Source organism: Miniopterus schreibersii (assembly GCF_964146895.1).
Source record: "Miniopterus schreibersii genome assembly, chromosome: 4".
Classification (NCBI taxonomy): Eukaryota; Metazoa; Chordata; class Mammalia; order Chiroptera; family Miniopteridae; genus Miniopterus; species Miniopterus schreibersii.
This window is the reverse complement of record NC_138105.1, coordinates 27,168,569-27,188,529: the sequence shown is the minus strand read 5'-3', so window position 1 is coordinate 27,188,529 and position 19,961 is coordinate 27,168,569. Positions and strand designations below refer to the sequence as shown.

Sequence of the window (19,961 nt, the reverse complement as noted above, 5' to 3'; positions counted from 1 at the left end):
AGGGGGGAATCAAGAAGGCCATCTTGGACACGTTACGTTTAAAGTGTCTACTAGGCATATTTGGAGGAAAACAGCCTTGCATAATTATGGAGGGGGAAAAAGGTTACCTTACCTCCAGAAAGCTTGTCTAATTTTATGAATGTGAATTATCCTCACTAAAGCCTAAGAAGAGTTAAATCAATGTCCCAAGAGTAAACGTGAGCCTTCTCCTGCATGTGACTATTGATTTTTTTTGTAAAGCACGTAAATTTATTATAGCTAGATTAAGTGTGCTTCTGAGCATTTTATCTGCACATGAAATAGTTATCCATTTAGAACAAGGGAAACTATTTTTTTCTTTCCTGTAAAAGGTGTTTTTAAATAAGAAAACTGCATGCTAACATGTTTTGTTTTGTTTTAACCTAGGAATAAAACCACATGCAAAGAAAACCCCAAAACCTTTTTGAGACTGGCTTGAAATTTTGGTTCAACTGAGAAAATGTATAGGACAACTCTTTGGAAACTATGAAACAATGTAAGATATGAAGCATTAATATTACTGACATGTGTAAACAGGCAGCAAGCAATTCTCAAATCGATAATTTATATGTAATATACGTAGATACAATCCAGTAAAAGTTAAGATTTTTATCCCAATGAACTAATAGAAAAAAAGGCAATAAATTACCTGCAGTTACTTTTTCTACTTTTATAGAAAAAAAAAACAGGAGATAACCCCAAACGACATTCCAAATAAATGATATAAACCAGCACTATTATTCAGAATCAAGATCCCAGTCTTTCAAAGGGCTCACCATATAAACTAGGGCTAAGGAGGACCAGATTTCTGAATCTGGAAAGAATCATTTAGGCTTACTTTAATATCATGCTGAAACAATTTTAATTTCTTTGTTTTTTTTGAGCTGTGAGGGAGGAATCTCAGAATCAGAATAAACACATTCTCTGGGAAAATAAGTTTGTTCACACCTACAGAGTATGCAAAGTATTTTACTCTCTAGAACCCAGGAATCTTCCTGGTGAGGAAATATACATAAACATGGATATATGCTCTTAGATAGTACTTTAGATATTTGAAATATATTTGGCACAATTATTTTGAATTTTCAGAACACCTATTTTTTGTTGTTGCTGTTAACCCTCACCTGAGGATCTTTTTTCCATTGAGTTTTTTAGAGAAAGTGGGAGGGAGGGGGAGAGGGAGGAGTGAGGAGGAGAGAGAGAGAGAGAAACACCAATATGAGAGACACACATCGATTAGTTGCCTCCTGCACGTGCCCTGACCAGGTGGGGAATCAAGCCTGCAACCGAGATATGGGCCCTTGGGCAGAATGGAACCTGTGACCCTTCAGTCTGCAGGCCAACCCTCTAACCACTGAGCCAAACTGGCTAGAGCAGAACACCTACTTTTGAAAACAATTACTATTGGCAGTTAATGCACTAGTTGGCTCTAAGAAACTCTTAAGAGCTGTCCATTCTTTTTTGTTAACATTTTTAATTGTGGAAAAGAAACCTATGCCCAAGAAGAGGAGGGGAAAAGGGAGATAAACAATACAAAAAGGAATGCAGTGAAAAGAAGTCTCTCACCTGGACCCTCAGGCCCCAGAGGGAATCACAATCAGTTATCTGCAAGAGTATCCTTACAATGATACAAATACACCTATAAATTCACTTTTATTTTTGTTTTGCTTTATTATTCAAATGGCATGTACAATATCCACTCTTCTGAACGGTGTTTCCCCTACTCAATAACCTATCTTGGAGAATGCTCATATCAGAATATAAAGCACTATCCTATTCTTTAAAACAACTCCTCTTCCCTGGGGATATACCATAGTTTATTTAACTAGTTCTCTACTGTATATTTAGGTTGTGTTTAGTCTTTTATAATTTCAAACAATGCTGCAATAGTTTTGCACATAAAACTGCACATAAATGTGTGAATATATGTGTAAGAAAAACTCCTAAGTGCAGAACTGTTAGCTCAAAAGGCACAGAAATTTACTTTCTGATAATACCAACTGCCCTCCTTACTCTGTTGTAGCATTTACTTTTCAACCACAGTGTAAACGGGTTTCTGCTTTCTACACCTTGGTCATCACGACACATTTAAACTCTTTGGTCTCTGCCAATCGGCTAGATGAAAAACTGTTTCACCTTTAGTTTTAATTTGGTGTTTTGTTTAGCATGAATAGGGCTGCGTCTTTTCACATATTTGAAATCCATTTTCATTCTTTTCTGTGAATTGTCCATATTCTTTGTCAAATAGATTATTGGCCTTTTCCTCACTGATTCTGAAAGCTCTTTATATATTAAGGAAGCTAGACTTTCATTTTCAGACAGACTGCAAATTGTTTTTCCCAGTTTGTTTTTGCATATTGATTTTTATCCATTTTATTTTTCCATGGAGAAATTTTCTATCCAACTACTATACTAAAGTGTTTTTTTATTGCTTATAATTGTTTTTCAGCTGATTCTTTTGGATTTAAAATATAAAATCATATCACCTGCAAATAATAGCAATCTTGCTTTCTGCTTTCTGATGTCTTCCTCTAGTTAATAACAACTGTGACAGAGTACATCCCTGTATTGTTCCTGATTTTAACAGAAATGTTTCCAAGATTTCAGAAGTGAAGATGATGCTGGCTTTGGCTTGCAACACGATTTCTCTAATGAACTTTCTGAATGCATAGAGAATTTAACAATTTGTTCTTGAGCATTATTTTTCCATGTTTATCAATAGGTTCTATAGCTTTTCTTCAGTGTTAATGTACATCATTAACTTCAGCATTTATATGATACTTTAGGAATAAAAATAACAGGAATCTAGGACTCTGTATTTACACTGTGTCACTTTACAAATAATTCATAACTACTCATCAAACTATTTAATTAATATCAAGTCCTTGTGCAATATAAAAAGGCAGGTATATTGCGTTACAGATAGAAAAACTGAGTCATGAAAAGATTATAATGCCACCCACCGTCCCTTTCTTTGTGGTACTTTTGTGACTAGAATTCAGACCTCCGGATTCCCAATCCAGTGTTTAAGCCACAAGAAAGCCCTGTAGCCTTTAGAGATTTTAGCAGATGCCTAACACACGAAGAAGAAAGTAGGCTGCCATCTACAACCTTCAGCTTCACAATGTTCTCTTCCAGGCTCCTGAAAGCAACCTTCAAGTTTGACTCAGGAGCTTCAAACATCTGAAATGCATCACCCAGCAGCCAGCATAATAGGTTCATGCTCAGTGATACATGATGTTGCCGACATTCCTCAGCCAATTAGAATTCCTTTCAGCTGCAATGGAGGTGAACACAGCTGGAATTACAGAGTGGGGTGTATCACCAGCCGCACTGATTGTACATTATTTAAGCCTGTTCTAAAGCAATAAAAGGGTTTTCCCCCTTTAGTCCAGAAATATGGAAACATTCCACTTAGTTAAATATCTAAATGGAATAAATTGCGTCTGTAGACACAACAGTAATTCCAACATTTAAAAAAGATATGCCTGATCCACACAGCTAGGAGCTTTTGTTTTTCCAACAGAGCTCTGCAGCTCTTCTTTGACTAGAATGGCCTTAGGGACTGGACTGGTCAGCTAGAGTCAGAGTACTGTGGACAACAAGGCAATCGAAGTTTGGGGCTTTCTGTCAATAAAACTGACCTACAACAAGCCAACCAGTAATCTAACTTGTTCAGTGATCAAAAACCCCACATATTTTTAATTCTCTATTTGTTAAAAAATATTCAACCTCTAAAATGGTTTTGAAATTACAAAAATTTGATCCAAATAAGAATCCTAAAAGTTAGAGTTTCTCAACTAGAAAATACCAAATTATTTTATCCATTTCAGGAACTTCCCTCTCGTCCAGCACACACTAAAATGCATAATTCAGCTATTTTAACTTTCAACCAGTGCCCACAAACGTGTTACACAACAACCAGTCTAGTTAACTGGATCATTAAGCTGATGTTGAAATATTATGGGTCAGTCTTTCTTTTTTGCATTCATGAGGAAATACTTCCTGACCAGTGACTCAGCCCCCAGAACCTCCCCGCTTCACTCAATGATCCACACCAGAACCTGACAACATAACCAAACAGAGAAAACTTGTAGAAGGAAAACTCCAAGTCCAGACACCACTGTCATAATTGCAAAATAGAAGTTTTGAACTTTGACAAATAGACTTGCAGTCAAAAATTCTACTCTGACAAATCACAACTACTGTAAAAAATACAGATAGAAATAAAGTACATGAAATATTTCATTTCTCAAGTCTGTTAGTTGCATCAGGAAAATTAAAAAGAAAAAATGGATTAAAAAAAGGTTTTTCTTAAGACAATACAAATGTGATCAAATCACAAATAAAATCAATAGTAGTCCTGTATATGACAGAATGTGACTCCTTTTAAAGTATAATTGCAGTTTGTTTTACAATAGTATTTGATTTAACCCATCCCACATCCTTAAACAACTCAGCTCAAAGAAGTGCCTTGACTGTACCTCATAAACTTGAGGAAAATATGTAAACTCACATGTAATGCAGGGCTAAAAACTGATGGCTAGCAATTCCACCTTATTCAAGTGACTGTTAAGAGTTTTGCCTGCCTTGTACAAGGGAGGTCCTTTGCTGGTACAAATGGACAAAGGCAACACTCTGAACAGCTTTATCTTTCTTAAGAGAAACATAACTATTTCGAATCAATTAGATCACCTGTTATTGATCAATTAAAGTTATTAACATCTATTACTACAACTATTTCTCTCCAAGTTGCATCATCTGGATGCCAAAATGCAAGCCAGCCTTACATCACATGTGCTACAACTTTAAAAATAGTCTTCATTCCCATATGCTATCAAGGAAGGTTTCTCTCCCCGCCTCTACTTGGAATTAGAATTTTTCTCTCTTCACTATACACAGTCACGATCCAAAAGACAGAAAAATTTTGTTTCAAGGTATAAAAGCACAAAAAATTTAGGCATTTGGTATTTCAACTAAGTGGTTAACATTAGAATACAATTTAATTTGTTTGAAGAGCACTGTGCAACCCTTAGAGCTCAAAATTCCATTCTTCTACCCAAAGTGGCCTAAATAACGTATCTGGGATTCATTTGTGTACCACATAAGAACAAAGCTTTTGAAAATCCTGCTTGAATTTAAAGTAAAAATGCTTCCCAAGTGTTTGATTTGCAAGTGAACTCTAAAATGCCTGCAAGATAATGCTCTCTAACAAAGATGACTCTATTTTGAAAATATTGTGCCCCAAACAATACTACCGATACCTTTAAAAACTACTATCCTGCTAAAATACCACAAAGATATTCGTGAAAATTATATTCTTTTAAATATAAAGACTCAAACATTCTTATACGTTTAGGCCAGATTTCCAAAGCAGTTCAACAGACTAACCAATAGTTTTCAAAAACAAAAGGGCTTCCACAGGAAGAAAGAAAAGAAATCATAAATGTAATCAACACACAAAAGTAAATCTTGGCATAAATCAAACACGAGCCCTGTGTTTTAACACAAGCTTCTGAATATCAGGATTGAGACCTAACAGAAAACAAAAGCACCCAACGGTAATTCTGAATGAACCAAACTGATAGATCCTGTAAGAAGGAGAACCAAGTAATGTTATAAATGGAGTTAAAATCTCATTTTATATATGAAGAAGCTGAGACCCAGAAAGGTTACATACCTTGTTCCATATTGTGCAGTTTATGGTGGATCTGACCAAAATCAAGTCTTTTAATTCTAAATCCGAAGTTCTACTCACCACCAAATGTAATTGTGGACCCCAAAGTTCTAAATGCTCTTTTACAACGCCCATGTCTTCATATTTTGCACTGAATGACACTGTGTGGTATTCACTAGTTAGAATAGCTCTCATGTCTAAAAGTCGTTTTTTTAAGTATCACACGTGGAAATAAACTCTGAAACCTGTAACAAAAGTATACACTCTTGCAAGAGGGATAGCCTACTTGCCAGAGTAAAGATATTTCAAACTTCCCCTGACAACCTTAAAGATGAGGCCAAAACCCAGCCTATCTTCCAACAAAATATCTAGCCCCAACGTTTCTGTGTAAATTAACATTCAAAAGATAATTGGGATCATGTGCGTCCACAATCATCCCTAAACTCTCAATCCTGCTGCAGGGATAATCATACTCTATCATACCGTTAATATCAACTAGGGAATGGGAAAAAGTGTTTCCGAAAAAACACTCATCACATGATCCTTCATATCAAATGATATGAAAACTCTTTGAAGCATTTTTACATCTATGACATCTAAATTCCTGAATTAAAAACCAATTTGGGAGGACAAACCAAGCCCTCCCTTTCACAAGGAAAAAGTCCACACCCAGACCTGCCTATTAAGATTAATACATATTATACACCTGACACAAACACTGTAATTAAAACCTATTCTAAAACATTAATCACATTTCTAACAAAACTCACAAAATCAGTTACTTTTGCTTTTAACAAGAAAACTTAAACCAATCTGATGTCAATTATAGATTTACTTTGTAAATGAAAACCAAATTAAAGTTGTCAGTAATTAAAGTTTTACAAGCATTACAAAGTCAAAAACGTGGCTTTTATGTAACCATAAAAATAACAATGTATATGCTGCATCTGTAGAGTGAGAAGGGTTTCCTACCGGCCCTGAAATAAAGGATTACGCTTCTCCAGAAGCAAGGATCCCTGGGCTATGCCTGTAACGTTACAAAACCAGGGTCTGGGTTTGGGTCCGAATCATCATCTGATGTGGTCATACCGTCTGATCATAACCTGATCAGGTATCTTTATACCTACAAAAAATTATAACCCTCTTCTTGAAACAAAAAAAAAAAGGATCATGCAACTGTGGATTTTCAAAGGAAATTTTAGTTTGAAAACAATCACCCATTGCTATTTTCACAGATTTATGATTTAGGGCTATGCACCGGCCATAAAGTGTCCAAAATGCTCACTGTCTCTTTGAAGGGGACTCTGACTTTGGAGTCCTCATCAGGGTGGCCGCTGAACAGAAAAATCCTGGGGAAAACCCCCTTACAGGGATTAGCCTAAACTTTTTACTTCCTTTTCAGAGCTGGAAATATTCGAGTTTGGAAAGTCCCCCAGCAGAACGGTATTTGCAACACTACAATCTGGCCTCAGCTATGAAGTTAAACTGGGAGACGAGCAGCAGCTCCACAGTGGAGAGTGAGAAGGGGCAGATGAGGGTGCGGACTGGTCCAGACCTCTGGGGCGCGCTAGCAAGGGGCACCTCCAGCACACACCGCTGGCATCAACACACCTCCAAACCACCAGTCGCAGGCCCGCAGCGGAGCTTCCCGCTCACCCTTGAAGGTGGCACTACAGAGCCACCTAGGAGACACAGGCATTTCATTGAAGACTAAATGAGAGTGAAGCAAGGAGCCTGCGGTAGTGCAGCTGCCAAAGCCTCCAGTGTGTGTGTGTTTGTGTGTGTGGTGGTGGTGAGGATCAACACCTAATTGGGGCTCAAGGACTGGGGGGGGGGGGGGTAAAGTGCAAGGCAGAAAAGGAAAGAATGGAAGAAGCATAGTCAAGAGTAGATAGTGGCCTGGCCTGAGAGGGGAAGGAAGTGGACTAGACTGAAGAGGCCTGGACCGGAGGGGAAGTGAGGAGAACAGGCCCGGGAGAAGCTACAAGATTAGGATAGAGGAATTCCAGGCTGATGGAAAGGGTGGAGGCCGCGAGAGAGAGCCAGGGGCCGGGCAGGGAGATAAGCGGGGGCGGGGCTAAGTAGAAAACGAGGGGCGGAGTGTAGGAGAGAAAGTGAGGGGGCGAAACTAGGGGAGAAGAAAGGGGCGGGGCCAGGAGGGGAGCAAAGGGGCAAAGTGGGGTAGAGAGAGGAAAGCCGGGGAGGGGATAAGGGAAGGGGTGAGCAGAGGGGGCCCACAGGAGGGAGAAGCGACCCCGCAGGTCAGGGGGGAGATAGGGAAGCCAGAAGATGCGAAGGCGGGGAGAAGAGGGGGGCGGGGCCAGGAGGGAAAAGCGAGGGGGCAGGTGAGGGGAGAAGGGGGAGAGGGGAGGGGAGAGGGAAAAGAGGGGAGGAAAGGGAACGAGAAGCGGAAGGCGGGGTCTGGAGGGGAGAAGCGAGGGGATACCGGGAAGAAAAAGGAGGGGAAGGATGGAGGGGGTGAAACAAGGGGGCGGGGCCAGCTGGAGGGAACCGAGGGGGCAGGTGGGGGAAGAAGTGAAGCGAGGAGGCGGACGGGGTGGGGGGTGGGGGGTGAGAAGCGAAGGGGCGGGGCCGGGGAGAAGCGAGGGGGCGGGGCCGGAGGGAGAAGCGAGGGGCGCTCGCTGAGGGGGGTGACGAGGTCCTGGGACAACGGCCGGTGTGGGGGAGGGCCACTTCGGCAGGGCGCTCTGCGGGAAATGCCGGGACTGTCGAGGGGCCGTGCGGGGTGCGAGTGGGCGCCGTGGGGGCGGTGTGGGCCTCTCGCCGGCCGTACCTGTCAGACGAATCTTGATGCTGGAGCCGTTCCTGCGCGTCCCGGGGTTCGACATCTCCCGCCAACGATCGGGTAGCCGAGGATCCAGCGCCGCCGCCCCCCGGCCCGGCCCGGCCCGGCCCCGCCGCCGCCGCCGCCTCAAGGTTACGGCTCCGGGCTGGGCGCCGGGGTCCGAGCCGGGACACAAACTCCGCGGCCCAGGCGTCCGGGCGGCGGGCGGATGCTCGAGCCGGGAGACCAGCGCTCGACCCGGCGCCCCTGACCCTCGCTCGCTCCCAGCCCAGCCCAGCCCAGCCCGGAGCCGCCGGCGCCGCCGCCTTCACCACCTCAGAGCCGGACGCCTGCCGCCCTCGCCGCTTCCGCCGCCGCCGCCGCCGCCTCCCGGAGCCGCGCGCGCTCTCGCGGCCGTGCCGGCCCGGCCCCGCGCGCGCCCCGGCTGTGCGCCCCCGCGCCTGCGAGCGTGCGCGCGCCCGCGGAGCACGTCGGGGCGGAGCGGGGCGGGGCGGGGCGTGCCGCGCGGCTGCGTTGCCCGCCCAGCCTCGGGGGCGCAGGGGTCTCAATCCCGCGGCCGGTCTTCGTGCTTCCTCCGCGGCCCGGCCGGCCTCCCTGGGACCCTGGAGGGGGAGATCCTGTTTCGGGAGGGAGCGCACCGGGGAACCCCGCGCCCGAGGCCAGCGCAACGGGCAGCGGGTGTACGGAGATGGGGCCGCTGGCCACCTGCAGCAGCGGCGCCCCGCGGCGGGCGGGATGGCGCGTCTCGCGCACGGTTGCCCGGGATCTCGCCGCATTCTCGGAGGGGACCTGCTTACGGATGCGGACGCTGAGGTTCAGAGAACCGCGTTGATGCTCCAGGTCGCTGACTTAGGGCTCTGGGCTCAGTTTACTGGATGGAACAGACATGAGCTGACAGTGATGCAGTGATGGAGATGCGTACGGAGGGCGAGCACACAGACTGCAGGACGCTGCCTGGGAGCAGAGATGCGGGGAGATCTTAGAAGAACCATACAAGACCCGATGTAGGACTTAGAGGCAGAGTTCAAGTTTGTTGGGGAAAGAGGTGGGGAGGGCACTGTAAGCAAGAGGGAGCAGCTTATACAAAGGCGTGAAAATGAATGTATTTAGGTGTAAGTGCAGTCACGTAGAGCTGCATCTTCCATCCTTACACCTCAATTCTATTAAAAATTGATAGATGATAAAAGATACTTGCCCACTTAAGAATCAACAAGCACAATTTTGTGCTCAGGCTGTGGGCCAGCCCTTACACATTGAACTTAAGGTGTATCAATATCCTGAACATCGGTGTGAGAAGGGCTGGGGATGGAATCTGCAACCCCGGTATGTGCCCTTCACTGGGAATCGAACCTACGACCCCTTGGTTTGCAAGCTGATGCCCTAGCCACTGAGCCACACTGGCCAGGGCTAAAAAAAAAAAAATACTGTCATAAAGATATCTGGAACAAATCGTTGGGAAATGTTAAACAATTCTGCTGAGACAGAAATGAAAGTCAGTGAATCTCTTCAAGTATCCTCTTTGCAGTGACTTTACAAAGAGCAATTTTGACCCTGCTTTCCATGTAGGATTTGGCAGATATTTTTCCCCCAGATGTATTACTTCCCTGAGTCAGTGAAAAAGGATCTCTCTTTGGATCTTACTGGAGAGTTCTTTACCTCTTTTTTGAGTCTCAAACCTCTTTGGAGAATCTGATGCAAACAGTGGACCCTTTCCTCAGAAAAACTCTTATGTGCAAATACACACCAAATTTTGTATCTGATTTCAGTGGGTACATGACCCCCTGAAATCAACCTGTGGTTCTTGTAAGGTCTCATAGCTCCTAGATTAAGAATTCCTAATTAAAGGAAATGACCAAGCAAATAACATTGGGAATGTGCCATATATACTTGTTTAGGAGACAGCACAGTAGTAGGCCCCTTTGAAGGCAGTGGGTGTGCTAGAAAGAGGGAGCTCGGACCCACACAGACCCACACTACCCTGGCCCTATCACATTACCAGCTGCTACTAGAGCAAGTTAATTAAATTCTCCAAGTCTCACTTTGTTCATCTGTAAAATGGAGATAATGCCTCTCATCCAAAGTTAAAAATAAATCATGGATTTGTTTAAATTCTTCACTTAACTGAAATCATGGATTTCAATTGAACTAAACATAGACTTAGCAGTCTATTACATCAGGCACTCGATAAATGGTAGTTATTGGTACGTGTAAAATGTGTGTGCTAGTCTTTGCTCTGAAACTTACTAGTGCTGTGACTCTAGGGAGCTCTGTTTGGGATGTTGTGCAGGCTGTCCCTGGTGGGAATGAATGGCTGTAACAAATACCTCTTGAGAGCACATTGCTGTACCTGAGCTGGGGCCCCAGCGGCCAGTGGCTAGATCAGATTAGCCTTTAAGGTCTTTTCTAGATCTAGAATCTAGGCCTTTTTTTGCTTTTCACCTGAACAAGTTTTTTAAACAACTGGATGTACAAAATTATGATTAATTAGCACATTTATTCCTTTATGCCCAGAAGCCTTTAGGATCTTCCTCTAAATTACAACCGAAATTTAGTGTTACCAATATGCAAGTCTTACTGTAGTATTATCATTGGTAGGGTTTATTCCTTGGGGTTTTATTTTAATTGGAAATTTTATTGAGATAATTGTAGATTCACATGCGATTGTGAGAAATAATAGAGATATCCCTTGTACACTTTGCCCACTTTATACTACAGTTTTGCAATGATAACAATTTGCAAAACTGTAGTATAATATCACAACCAAGATACTGAGATTGACACAATCCAATAAAATTCAGATTTTCCCAGTTTTACTTGTACTGATGTGTGTGTTTGTGTGTGTTTATTAAGTTCTACACAGTTTTAACACCTGTGTCGGTTCAAGTATCCACCACCACACTCAAAATACTGAACAGTCCCAACTTCACACGAATCCCTCATGTTTAGAACTATACCTTTTGCCCCACCCCCAAGACCTGGCAATCACTAGTCTGTCCTCTATTTCTGAATGGAAATTCAAAAATGTTGCATTTATTTGGAATCATACAGAATATAATCTTTTGGGAAACAGCATAATTCCTTAGAGAGTCATGCAAGTTGTTACACGTATCAAATTCACCATCCAAGTTGTTACGTAGATCAATGGTTCGTTCCTTTTTATTACTGACTAGTATTCCATACTATGGATGTATCAGTTTGCTTAACCATTTACCCTTTGAAGGACACCTGGGCTAACTCTAGTTTTTGGCTATTACAAATAAACTACTATGAATATTTGTGTACAGGTTTTTGTGTGAACATAAGTTTTCCATTTCTCTGGGATAAATGCCCAAAAGTGCAATTGCTGAGTCATATTGGAAATTACACGTTTAGTTTTATAAGAAACTGCCAAACTCTTTTCCAGAGTGGCTATAGTATTTTACGCTCTTACCAGCAATGTTTCTGAGCATCCCAGCCAGTATTTGGTGGTGTCACTATTAGTCCTTTACACCAGCCTGGTAGGTGTGTAGTTGTGTTTTATGGCTGTGGAATTATGTGAGGTGTAGATTATTTCTTCAAATATATGCTGCCAGGTAATTAGGAACAATTCTAGAAAAATAGTCTTTTTTTAAAGTCTTTTTTTTTTTAAAGTCTTTCTTTAGAGATTCTAGACCTAGTTGAACCCCACAGTCTATGTTCAGAAACAGCTAATGTCACCATTGAAAATGAGAAAATTACTGAACTGCTATTATTTATTAAAAATGTAATTTTGTTTAGAGAATACTTCCCACCTAGATGAGCAGTGTTTTAAACAATTAAATTTATTAACCTAATAAAAATAATTAAGAATATAATAAACTCAAAAAAATTCTGACATGACCATTTTATTGTAAATAAACGAAGGAGAGTCTGGCCAGTGTGGCTCAGTTAGCTGAGCAGCATCCCATGCACCAAGAGGTCACTGGTCTGATTTCCAGTCAGGGCACATGCCTGGGTTGTGGGCTCCATCCCAGTGGGGGTGGGGGGGTGCAGGATGTTTCTATCTCCCTTTCCCCCTCCCTCCCTCCTCCCCTCCCTCCCTCTCTCTCAATAAAATAAAATAAAAATATCTCCAAATTTGTTATACCTCATCTATAATATATAAGCAACAATAACCAGGGAAATCAACAAACCAAAGAAAATTCCAAGTGAGACCTTGAATTGTTTACTGGCTAAATATTTTTGGTAGTTTTTGGACAGCATTGGAGAAAGCTCTACTATATCCCAGGCCAATGGTTCTTGGAATGGTGATCACGAGAGCAGCAGTGTCACCTGGTTAGGAATGCAGATTTTCAATTACCACCCAGATTTAGTGCATCAGAAATTCAGGAGATGGGCCCAACAATCTGTGTTGAACATGCCCATCAGGTGATTCTGATCCATGCTTGTGTTTGAGAACCACTGTAGAAGGCATACAGTTACCTTTCCATTGTCCTAACTAAGGGAAAAGAGTCGGGATGTACAAAACACAAAGCAAAGATATTTTGGCCAGGATGTTAAAAACAACTCTAGGTAACTTAGGCACAAATGGAATATATTAGAAGAACTTCAGTGGATCGTAGAATCCTTGCTAGATTTTATGACAGAGAAGGGGCCAGTGAGCAACGCATTTGAACAGCCAAAGAGCAGACTTTTTTTTAAAATCAGAAACAATATGGCCAGGAGGCCACCTCTGCTCTCCTAGGAATTAATGCCATCTGTCCTGTCACTTTGGAGTCACTCTCCTAAGATTGTAAGCTCTGAGAGGAGTTCCCAATTGGCTGAGTGTAGTCCAGGCCTCATGCCCTGACTGCCTGGGGACAGCAAGAAGGAAAGATGAAGCCCTTTTTATTTGTGTCATTGGAAACTGGGGTCCTGTCTCCTGCCCAAACCACACATAGTAGGGCTTTCTCCCTAATAGGAAGAGAACTGAACAGCCCCCCAAAAGGATGAATGTCTGTCTCAGGGATGTGACAGGGAAGGAGGGAAGCTGATGAACATCTCCTATAATTTGATTAAACTGATACCAATAATTTACAGTTCAGTTTTTGGTTCCCCAGGGACTTGAATATGAAGATGGAGCCAGCTAACGAGGGGAAAGGCTGAAGGAAGTCTGTGATTTAAAACAAACTGGAAAATTCATGAATCACACATTCTTGCATGAATTATCAAAAAAGCTGCAGCAAGTGCCCATCTGTGGCAAATATTAACCACACTTTCTGCTGGCGAGGAGGTGACCCAATTCCCCAGTCCTACAGATGGGCTAGACCAGTAATCAAGTCATGCTCTATGCATTCTGCCCAGTGTTTAAATTAAATTCATCTTTCTGCTGAGACCCGGCAAGACTCTTATCTTACCCTGATTGCGCAAAAATAGAAACAAGTGCAGATGAAAGTGACAAAGATTCCCTTAGTACAGAAGGGGGTGGGAGCTGTACCTCATTACTTAAAGGCATGGCTATAAACAAATTAAGTTAATTTGGGGTTCTGGTTTGTGTGAGAAAGGGCTGCTATATAATTATTAGTTTCTACTCCTACTTAGTGAACATGATAAAGATTTTCCAGGATACAGGCTCATCCGTTTCTTGGTGCCTGCCACAGCGGTGTGGTGTGCAGAAAGCTAACACTTGGTCCGTCTGTCTGTCTCTCCAGACTGTATCCACCTCTTATCTGCCCAGGATCTTCCCAGATGAATGGGGCTTAGGCCTCAAAACAGCTTTAAGACTTTAATTTTTTCTTCCCAGGAACCATATCTTAGAAAACACAGTTTTGTCATTTGGATGCACCAATTTATAAGTTCACTTTTCCTCTTTATGGAACTGTAGAGTATTAAGCAAATGTTTATTAATGTGCTAATGTTCAAGGAATTTTTATTTGCTATTAAAATATTTTTATTGTGAAATGTGACACGTTTACAGAAAAGCGAAACTCCTGTGCATTCACCTCGAGGTAAGGAAATAAAACATTGCCAGGCCCCAGAAGACACCTGCACCGACCCTCCTGATCCCAGTCTCTGCCAGCCTCCTCCCCAGGACTCTCCTGACTTATTGTAATTATGTTTTTGCTTTTATTCATAGTGTCATCTATTAAGTATGAATCCCTAAGCATACAGTTTTCTTTGGCCTGTTTTTGAATTTTCTATAAATGGAACCATACAGTATGTACTATTTTGCATTTGTGTCTTTTAAAATTATTATTCAACATTATGTTTCTGAGATTCATCCATATTTTGGGGTTGTGGCTATAGTTCATTTATTTTTACTGTTTGTATAGTATTCTATTGTGTAACAACATGTCCATTTATGTATCCATTCACGGACATTTGGATTGTTCCAATTTGGGGCTCATTATAAACATTATGTTAAAATGCATTTCCTGATTATCACTAGAGTATTTCTTTGGCTATTTGGAATCCCTTTCATGAAGTGCAAATCAGAGGTTTTGGGGTTTGTTTTTTTATCCATTTTTCTATGGGATTTTCTGCCTCTCTTACTGATTTATAGGCTTTTTTCTTTTTAAATATATCTTTATTAATTTCAGAGAGAGGAAGAGAGAGGGAGAGAGAGAGAGAGAGAAACATCAATGATGAGAGTCATTGATCAGCTGCCTCCTGCACGCCCCCTGCTGGGGATCGAGCCCGCAACCCGGGCCTGTGCCCTGACCAGGAATCGAACCGCGATCTCCCGGATCCTAGGTCGATGCTCAGCCGCTGAGCCACGCCGGCTGAGCATGTAGACATTCTTTATGTAGTTTGGATACGACCTCTCTGTCAGTTTTCTTTTTTCCAATTGTTTTATTGTGGCAAAATACACATAAATATAAAACTGACCATCTTAACCACTTTTAAGTATAAAGTCAGTGGTATTAAATACATCCATAATATTGTGCTACATAACCTGACTGTCGTCTGTCTCCAAACTCTTTTGATCTTGTAAAACTGAAACCCTGTGCCCATTAAACAATAACCCCCCATTCCTCCCTTCCCCCCCAGGCCCTGGCAACCACCATTCTGTCTCTGTGAATCTGCCTATGTGAGCTGTCTTACATAAGTGGAATCATACAATAGCTTTCTTTTCACGACTGGCCTATTTCACCTAACATAGTGTCCTCAAGGTTCATCTACACTATAAAATGTGTCAGAATTTCCTTCCTTTTAAAGGCTGAATTGCACAGATAGGACACACTTTGCTTACTCATCTGTCAATAGACACTTGGGGTACTTCTACCTTTTAGCTACTATGAATAATGCTGTTATGAACATAGGTGTACAAATATCTCTTCGAGACCCTGCTTTCATTTCTTTTGGGTATATACCCAGAAGTGGAATTGCTGGGTCATATGGTAATTTTATTTTTAATTTCTGAGGCCCATCCATACTCTTTTCCGTAGCAGCTGCACCATCTTAGCTCCCCACCCACAGTGCTTGCACAGGGGTTTGCATTTCTTCACATTCGTGCCATCACTTGTTTTCTCAGGGGTTTTGTGTGTGTGTTTTTTTTTCCAGTATCCACTTTAGTGGGCTTGAAGTGCTAACTCATTGTAGTTTTTATTTGCATTTCCTTAATGACTAATGACATTTAGCATCTTTTCATGTGCTTGTTGGCCATTTGTGTAGCTTCTTTGGAGAAAAGTCTATTCAAGTCCTTTGCCCATTTTTGAATCGGGTTGTCTGGCAAAGAATTTTAAAAGTCACTTAGATATGGTCCCTGCATTCTGTGGCTCACATCTAGTAGCGGGGATCAGCACATAAGCAAATCATTAAAACGATGCATAAATGATGCAGGAAAGCCAGACTGAAAGCATCCCTTCCTCGTGGACACCAATATGCTATTGGTGTCAGTGAACAAAGGGAAAGGTTCAACTGCTTCGCCTGGAAGCGTGTGGAAGGTGACTGCTTGCTGAGCATTTTTGCCCCATATCTTAAGCAGCAAATTCCTAAAGAGGTTAAAAAATGAGCAGTGAGTAATTCTGGGGCATCACCTGTTTAAATATACTTGGGATATAGAGTTAGTAACTTTATATTTCATAAAGCAGCCCCCCAACCTTTGCTTTTTAAAAGGGTTGAGCAATTTTCCTGATAAGCTACATCTATTTCTGCTGTGAGTTTTCATCTTAGGTTGTCACTTAGAGGAATAATAAATTTAGATGTTGCAATTTTCTCAAGAGCAAAGTGGATGATGTCTTAACTGAGCACAGGACAGGGCTACCATGTCTCTAATAAGTGAGAGTCCTTGATCAAATGGGAAATGTTTTATTTTCACGAAAGAAAGTACTAGCTGCAAAGAAAGACTGTACTTACTACAGTTGAATTTATGAAGTATGTTGGATTCTCAACTCATTGATAAAAATTAAGAGACTTGAATGTTAGTTGTTATCCTAATAAACCACATTGCATCTGAATGAAACATTTTGATAACAATGGTCTGGTTTTAGGAGAATGCTTCCCTTGGAAAAAGGGAACATTCATTAGAGATGTTTCATGGAACCCATGGAGCAACTCATCCTTCCCCTGAAGGAGTTTCCACTCCCTGGATGCAATCCTCTGCAAAATGATTCCTATATAAGTGGGAGGCGAAGGGGGTGTCAAGAGATTGGTGCCAACAATGAATCACTCAGGAAAGTTATGAGCCTACCAGTTGCCTGGAATATGGTATTTGGGTGGCACTAGGTTGTTTTGCCAAAGAGCTATTTCTCTTCTTATCAGGGAGAGTTGGCCTAGAAGTTCAAAAGAGAGTTGCCGCCTTGACCTTAGGTCACTCAGATTAGAAAATTCCTGGGGAAGAGAAACTATATGTAGGAAGCTGGATTTATGGCCGTGGGCAGAGAGAAAGCCTGGGTCTCCGTATACCAGGGTTATTAGGGTGGGAGTACTTCTTAGAAATCCTTCTAGAGAAGTCCCATAAAAACTGCTCTCAAGCTTCCTTTGGATTCTGTGTTTTGTTTTTTGTTTTTTAATTTTTATTGATTTCAGAGAGAGGAAGGGAGAGGGAGAGAGATAGAAACAATGATGAAAGTCATTGATCGGCTGCCTCCTGCACGTCCCCTACTGGGGGTGGAGCTGCAACCCAGGCATGCGCTGTGACCAGGAATTGAACGATGACCTCTTGGTTCATAGGTCAACACTCAACTACTGAGCCGCGCCAGCTGGGCTGGATTCTGATTTCCTGATCACCCAAATGTTACTTTCCCCACCTTTCCTCAAAACTAGAGACATGTTATCAACTGTTCAACAGTCATTTGTTTCCTTCCCTGAAAATGCATAGGGAACCAAAAGTCCAAGGCATATAAGAACCAGTATAAACCCAGAGCAATGAATTCCCTGGCAGTCACTGCATTAGGGATACAACCTGGAGCAGATGTGGCACCAGCAGAATGAGCTGAAATACTCCCCTATTTGCTGGCTATGTGATCATGTGTGATACCCTTGAATCTCTGAGCTTCACTTTCTTCATCTATAAAATAGATTTAATATCAACATCAAACTGTTATTACAGGTATCCCTGATATGGAAGACAATGTCTACTTGAAAATACTTTGTAAAAGTGTCATATAAATTATTGTTCTTAATCTAGAGGAATTTGTATCTAAACCTGCAAGCTTCCAGAGAGGGACTTTGGTTTCCTTCACGTATTTACTCAACTGAATGCATAGATGGTGACCAGAACTTTATATATAATAAAAGTTCCCGTAATTTTTAACAACTGTTAAATGCTATGATTATGCCCCGCCCTAAAAAACAAGCACCACTTTAAGGGTTTTCTAAACAATCACATTTCTCAACGGCAAGCAGATGAGGAATACGGAGTATTTTCCCGCTTATGATTCATCCAGATGGAGTGAAAAGGTGTTGCCTTTGTGGGGGAGACTCACACACTGAAACTCCCTTTTATTGCTGGTGACTCCCAAGTCATTTGTCAGACTTTCATGGTATGTAGTTATGCTTCAGGAATTTAGGACTCAAATCCACATTCATGCAATATGTCACGAGATGACACAATTTATAGTTTTAAGTACTACTAAAAAACTGTTGATGACAAAATTTTACTCCCCTCTATTGAACCTCCCAGCCAGAGGCCAGTAGTTAAGTGAAGAGGCTCCCAGAGATTTTTCTATACATATACTACCAGATATATAATATTCTTACATATAATAGTATATATACACTGGTATTTCTTGATTCACCAATTTAAGACATTATCTGTTGGCTCCCCTTGTGAAAGATGAGTTGGGTAGCTAACACTTCCCTTCTTGTGCCTCCATTTTTGTAGTTATTTTTAGTTCTTCTGGTTTTTTGTTTGTTTTTTTGTTTGTTTTTAGAGAGGCAGTGGGAAGGAGGGGGGAGAGGGAATGGAGAGAGAGATCGATTGGTTTCCCCCCTCAGGAGCCCTGACTGGGGCAGGGGATGGAAACTGCAACCCAGGTACGGCGTGCTCTTGACCAGGAATCGAACCTGTGAACCTTTGGTGCATGAGCTGATGCGGTAACTACTGAACCACATAAGCCAGGGCCTTCTGTTTGTACTTTTAAATAATTTTTTTGAACCTGTGTTTGCTCTTCTGTCAGACTGTAACTTGTGACCCCTCCATATTAGATGAAGACATTGGTCCCCTACCTTCAGCTCCACTTCTCTACACTCCCACCTTCATCTTTCTCAGCTGAACTTTGACAATGTCAAGGATGAAGACATTCACATTCTCTTCTGCATGCAGGGTCACTTCCCCATTTTGTCTGTTGGTTCCATGAGTTGATTGTTTTAGAATCAAGACCAACATCATACCAGGGACAGCAAAGGAAATATAGTCAATGATATTGTAATAACTAGGTATGGTGTTATTTGGGTACTGGAAATATCAGGGGAACACTTTGTAAAGTATATGATTATCTACCCACTATGCTGTATACCTGGAACTAATGCAAAATAATATTGAATGTAAACTGTAATTGAAAAAAAAAAAAAATCATACCACACTTTGGTTTGCTTCATATTTGGCCATGAGTTTCTTACATAATTTCCCCCCCCCTGTTGCTTCTAGTTGCCTTACTTTCTTCTTATTGATGGGAGAAACAGACAGGTTTTCTTCACCGTGCCATTAACATGATCCGGATTCCGTTATTCTGTTATTTAGATCTATTTCATTTCTCTTGTTGAGGATATTCTACCTTGGGCTCCCTGCCTTTCTGTTCTAATATGGAATAAACAGCTTTCCAGCTTCACTGCACAACTCTTATCTTGGGACTGCTTTTCATTGAACTTAAGGGTTGGTCCCACCATTTCTTGTATCTCATGTCTCTTTTTCTCTCTTTTTGGTGGGGGGTAGATTGTTTTCATCCATTTTTTATGGAGAACATTCTCAAGTAGCTTACTTAGAAAGTACTTGAAAAGGAATCATTCTGAATTTGTATCTGAAACCATATTATACCTTGTATAGCTATTATCAGTTCTAAGTAATTTTCCCTCAGAACT

General features: G+C 41.8%; 1 protein-coding gene across 4 annotated transcripts in view; it reads right to left on the bottom strand.

Moving 5' to 3' along the window:
* Nucleotides 1-8,775, bottom strand: part of SMURF1 (SMAD specific E3 ubiquitin protein ligase 1) — a 100,804-nt gene extending 92,029 nt beyond the window's left edge. For 3 of the 4 annotated variants that reach the window (XM_081136841.1, XM_081136842.1, XM_081136843.1), the window contains exon 1: nt 8,490-8,630. In XM_081136841.1, the coding sequence (XP_080992967.1) occupies nt 8,490-8,544 (55 nt within the window). In that variant the 5' untranslated portion in view covers nt 8,545-8,630. Of the gene's footprint in view, nt 1-8,489 lie in introns of all 4 variants that reach the window. The other variant, XM_081136844.1, reaches the window with a different exon arrangement.
* Between the last annotated feature and the right edge of the window lie 11,186 nt (nt 8,776-19,961).